Source organism: Oratosquilla oratoria, chromosome 23, assembly GCF_046742065.1.
Source record: "Oratosquilla oratoria isolate Oo_2021 chromosome 23, ASM4674206v1, whole genome shotgun sequence".
Taxonomy (NCBI): Eukaryota; Metazoa; Arthropoda; class Malacostraca; order Stomatopoda; family Squillidae; genus Oratosquilla; species Oratosquilla oratoria.
In genome coordinates, this window is record NC_134799.1 from 36273193 (window position 1) to 36278462 (window position 5270).

General features: G+C 31.8%; 1 protein-coding gene across 6 annotated transcripts in view; it reads right to left on the minus strand.

Annotated features, from left to right (window-relative positions):
• The window catches only part of LOC143038064 (alpha-amylase-like), a 38336-nt gene extending 37621 nt beyond the window's left edge, over positions 1-715 (minus strand). The window contains exons 1-2 of one of the 6 annotated variants that reach the window (XM_076206963.1): positions 417-712; positions 1-57 (exon numbers count right to left, since the gene is read on the minus strand). The exon at positions 1-57 is cut by the window's left edge and continues 103 nt beyond it. In XM_076206963.1, coding sequence (XP_076063078.1) covers positions 1-57; positions 417-430 — 71 coding nt within the window. In that variant the 5' untranslated portion in view covers positions 431-712. Of the gene's footprint in view, positions 58-416 lie in introns of all 6 variants that reach the window. The other 5 variants (XM_076206964.1, XM_076206965.1, XM_076206966.1 and 2 more) reach the window with 5 other exon arrangements.
• Positions 716-5270: the final 4555 nt, after the last annotated feature.

Here is a 5270-nt window from a genome sequence, read left to right on the forward strand (position 1 = left end):
CAATAAGCGTCTAAGGAACATTCTCCACTCACGAGCCACAAAACAAATACAGTCAAGCTGCAGGGAGAGTGACAAGATATGCTGCGATGAGAACGCATAGTCTTCTGAAGCTGAGCGCCTCGTGTCGTATGTTCCTTAAAACCCACAAGATTGTATTTCATTACAGGAAAATAGAATTGAAATGAAAACATAAATTGTGATTAAACCAGTTATATATTAGAAAGATGTATTGTTTGCAAAGAAACGCTGCTATAGAAGTTAACATTATATATGTAGAATTAGGAATATCCTAACCGTTTCGTCATAAATAGCTTATGTGGAATAAACCAGGAAATTATAATCAAATGGATTGCTACGTTGTAAGAAAGAATAAGAAAATAACAATAAATTAACGCACGTTTCAATAATTGTCTTACCTCATCCACCACATCTTGCTCGTGAAGTAACCCCATCCACTTGAGCAGCGCCGTTTATATACACTTCACAGTTCCAAGCTCGCTTACGAACACGCCTTCAGCCAAACTCGCTCACGGGTGTTTTTAACCAAGCCAGGATCAGTACGTTACTGTTTTAGATATTTGCTCTTACCCCGCTGGTCTCCGGGTGATTTATAATCGCTTTTGAAACGTCTCGCCATGTCTGTCTGTCCTGTGTCACTTCCTTCCATTCTCTTGGTTCCATATCTGCACATCTTCATCGGCACATCTTCAGTCTTTTCTAGATTGTCCAAATGAACGTCGTCCTTGTCCACTGCGGAGCATTTTCTTCGGCCATCTATCTTCTTGCATCCTTGCAACATGACCCACCCGTTTCAATCCTTTTAACTTTAAAAAAAAAATTATATGGTGTTGCTTTGTTTGCTCTCGTATTTCCCAGCTGTCTTGTTCTCAATACCTACCTTTGGCTGTCATAAACGGGTCGTACAATTCTCCGTTGAATTTTATTTTCGTGAACATTCATTCCTCATAGTTTTCGTAAGGTCATAATTTATGTCTTACAGCTTTACGACATGACTGGTATCACTATTGAGTGTATAATACAAGTTTTGTTGTTCTTGATATTGACATTTTTTAAACATTTCTTTTAGGCTGAGGTAACATCGATTTCGTGCTCCAGTTCTGTCATCTAGGTGCCAACTTATTCATTCTGTATGTATATATATATATATATATATATACATATATATATGTGTATATATATACATTTATATATATATATATATATATATGTATGCATATATATATATATATATATATATATATATATATATATATATATATATATATACGTATATATATATTATATATGTATAAATCCATGTACTCCCTCTCCCCCTAACAGAAATCTACTTTTCGAAAGCTTGAGAGCCAGTTTATTCATTCTGTATATATGTATATATATATATATATATATATATATATATATATATATATATATATATATATATATATATATATATACTCCCTCTCCCCCTACCAGAAATCTACTTTTCGCAAGCTTGAGAGCTCACGGAAAAAAGTTAATTAATAATTGTTTTGCTGTTGTTTTTAACAGAATATACGAGTGTATATATATATATATATATATATGTGTGTGTGTGTGTGTGTGTGTGTGTGTGTGTGTGTGTTTATGTATGTATCTATGTATACATACAAAACTGATGAAAAATATAGTAGCACACTTGTAAATCAAAACTATAACCACAGTCGGAGCAGAAGAAAAAAGTAGAAACATTTCCAGAGACCAATGCCCCTTTGAAATGTTCATATTATGAATATATTCTATTAATGTGAATTCCACCATCTTCCTCCTGAACCCATAACCAGATTTATATATGAGATCAGATTTGTCCCAGTCGAGGACAGTGATTAAACAGACTCTCTTGTCCGTATATGATATAACGTTTGTGTACGTACAATCTTATCCCTAAGTCTCTCCCTGTTTGACCAATGTATACTAAATTGCAATCCTTACATGGGGCCAAATAAACACCTGGATTATGTTCTCCTTTCAGACTTTGACGGACATTAACTCCTTTTTTATTTATGGTGCTCGAGTAGTTGTAAACTAAATGTAACTTATCCTTGGGAGGAAATTTGGTCACGTGGTTAAATGAATCGGAACAGAGAACAATAAGGGAACTTTTATGGATGAAATGTTTAGCAGTATTGTGAATTGTGAGGGGGGGATTAAAAAAAACAAGTTCTGGTTTGGCTGAGGGCTATCCAGGAACCAAGTAAGGTAAGCTACTGTAATAAGTTGGGACCTGATGGAATCTAAATCTTGATCTAAAAATTGGGGGCTGCAAATCCTAAAAGCTCGGAGAAAAAATCCCGTAGCTACACTTCTTTCGACGTTGTCTGGATGTTGACTAAAAAAATTAAAATAACTGCCTGAATGGGTATATTTTTCCTATGAACAGTGAAAGAAAGTATTTTCCCATTCCTCATAACTAAAATAGCTTAAAGAAAGAATCTTACCTTCTTCTTCCCTTTCAACCTTAAATCTAATAGTGGGAGCTAACTGGTTCAGTTTAGAAAAATTATCAAAGGGGCCCCAACTTCTTTCCCAAAAAGTGAAAATATCATCAACGTATCTCAACCATATCTTACCGAGCTTTTAGGATTTGTAGCATGAGAGATTTCAAAGCGTTAAGTTTTGACGCCACCTCCAACTCTTGGGAAACTCTAGTCAATGACAGATCAGCTCGGAGGGAAATCACCAAAAACAAGTAGACCTTGCAAGTAGCACGGTAAGAAGGCTCAAAAACCACAACAGGCAGGAGGAAAGCACACACACACACACACACACACACACACACACACACACACACACACACACACACACACACACACACACACACACACACACACACACACCATATTATATATATATATATATATATATATATTTTTATATATATTTCTATATATACCTATATATATATATATATATATATATATATATATATATATATATATGATTTCAAGAAGTCTACAGCCACAATGACGTTATTGAGTTTATATTGAAGCTTTAGTTTCTCTCGTGCAACAAGTTCCCGTGCTGGTTCAAAATAGTTGAGGTGTCCAAAAGACATTTGGTACGGTTTTCTCTTTTTTAAATCTCCAATAGACCTTACTCGGTCTTCCTCAGGGAGGGAGTTACAATGGTTGGTGGGTACATGGGTTTATATACAGGCCGTACATTGGCCGAACATTGGGGAAGAGGTCAATTTTATGTAGCCGTGATCCGTAGCGCTGCGTACGTGGAAGTAGCAACTTTCTTGTGAATTATGGAAAGGGGTGTTATTGTTTGTGTTATGTATATATATTACACACATTGAATGGTCGCTAGTGTACATATTATCATCTTTTCAACCACATTAATTTTCACCTTAATTCAATGCCATCACAGTTAAAATTAATGTGATTGAAAAGATAAATATATGTAGGTATATATATATATATATATATATATATATATATATGTATATATATATATGTATATATGATATATATATATATATATGTATATATTATATATATATATATGTATATATATATGTATATATAATATAATATATATATATATATATATATATATATGTTGGTACATTGTGACAAGTTGATGAAGGTGGAAAAAGAAGTCACGGTTACGTTTGGTTGTACAATGGTTTTTAATACAATGAACAATAGTGATAATAAAGTATACAATAGATTGTTGTGATGTTATTGTAAAACAGCTCCGGTGTGTGTGGAATGTTGATCGAGGGTGTAACATTGTAAGTGAAGCGAGTGGTGTAAAAATGTGGGAATCCTAAAAAGTGTCATAAGATAACTTATAGTATTAAATAATATAAAGATAAATATCCAGATAAATAAAATGAAATAAAATGAAAATAAAAATATAAATATAAATATAAATAAATAAATAAAAATGTGCTTATTTAAAGTGACATGACATCTCACCGCATATCGTTGTGTGACAGAATGTTATCAAAAAATACATACATATACAACAATGAATAAATAAATAAATGCCAAAGAAATATATAGTAAAAATAATAAAAATAAAAATAAAAATAATAATAATAATAAAAATAAAAATAAAAATAAAAATATTTTTATTATTATTATTATTTTTATTTTTATTATTTTTACTATATATTTCTTTGGCATTTATTTATTTATTCATTGTTGTATATGTATGTATTTTTGATAACATTTTGTCACACAACGATATGCGGTGAGATGTCATGTCACTTTAAATAAGCACATTTTTATTTATTTATTTATATTTATATTTATATTTTTATTTTCATTTTATTTCATTTTATTTATCTGGATATTTATCTTTATATTATTTAATACTATAAGTTATCTTATGACACTTTTTAGGATTCCCACATTTTTACACCACTCGCTTCACTTACAATGTTACACCCTCGATCAACATTCCACACACACCGGAGCTGTTTTACAATAACATCACAACAATCTATTGTATACTTTATTATCACTATTGTTCATTGTATTAAAAACCATTGTACAACCAAACGTAACCCACCTAAAAGGAGGGAACGCGGTCTTACTCAGACTATGTATACCGCCAGCTTCACTCCAGAGTCACATTCCTCTGAAGAAGCATAGAGCGAAACCGGTCAGGAATAAACCCAGGAACTCGGAACTAGACCCGTGACTTCTTTTTCCACCTTCATACATATATACATATATATATGTATATATACATATATATATATATATATATATATATATATATATGTATATATGTATAGTATATATATTACACACACTGAATGGCCACCAGTGTACAGATTTTCATCTTTTCAACCACATTAATTTTCACTTTAATTCCATGCCATCACCGTTAAAATGAATGTGGTTGAAAATATAGATATATGTATATACTGTATATATTTGTATATATTTACATATATATATATATATGTATGTATATATATATGTGTGTGGGTGTGTGAATATGTATAGATATATGTATATATATGTATATATATTTATATATATATATATCTATATATATATATATATATGGGTGAGCTACCTCTACCACTGGGACTCGAAAGCTTGGCAGGAAGCGCTGAGTAGTTGTGACCGAAGCCGTCACCTTTGCCCTATTATGTGCATTAGGGACTGTTGGGGCAGGTAGTAGTCACAGCTGGGAATTGGAGAGAAGTGCGGGATTCGAATCCACAAATTTATTTTTTTAAACAGTCGAAACAGGTCTACAGT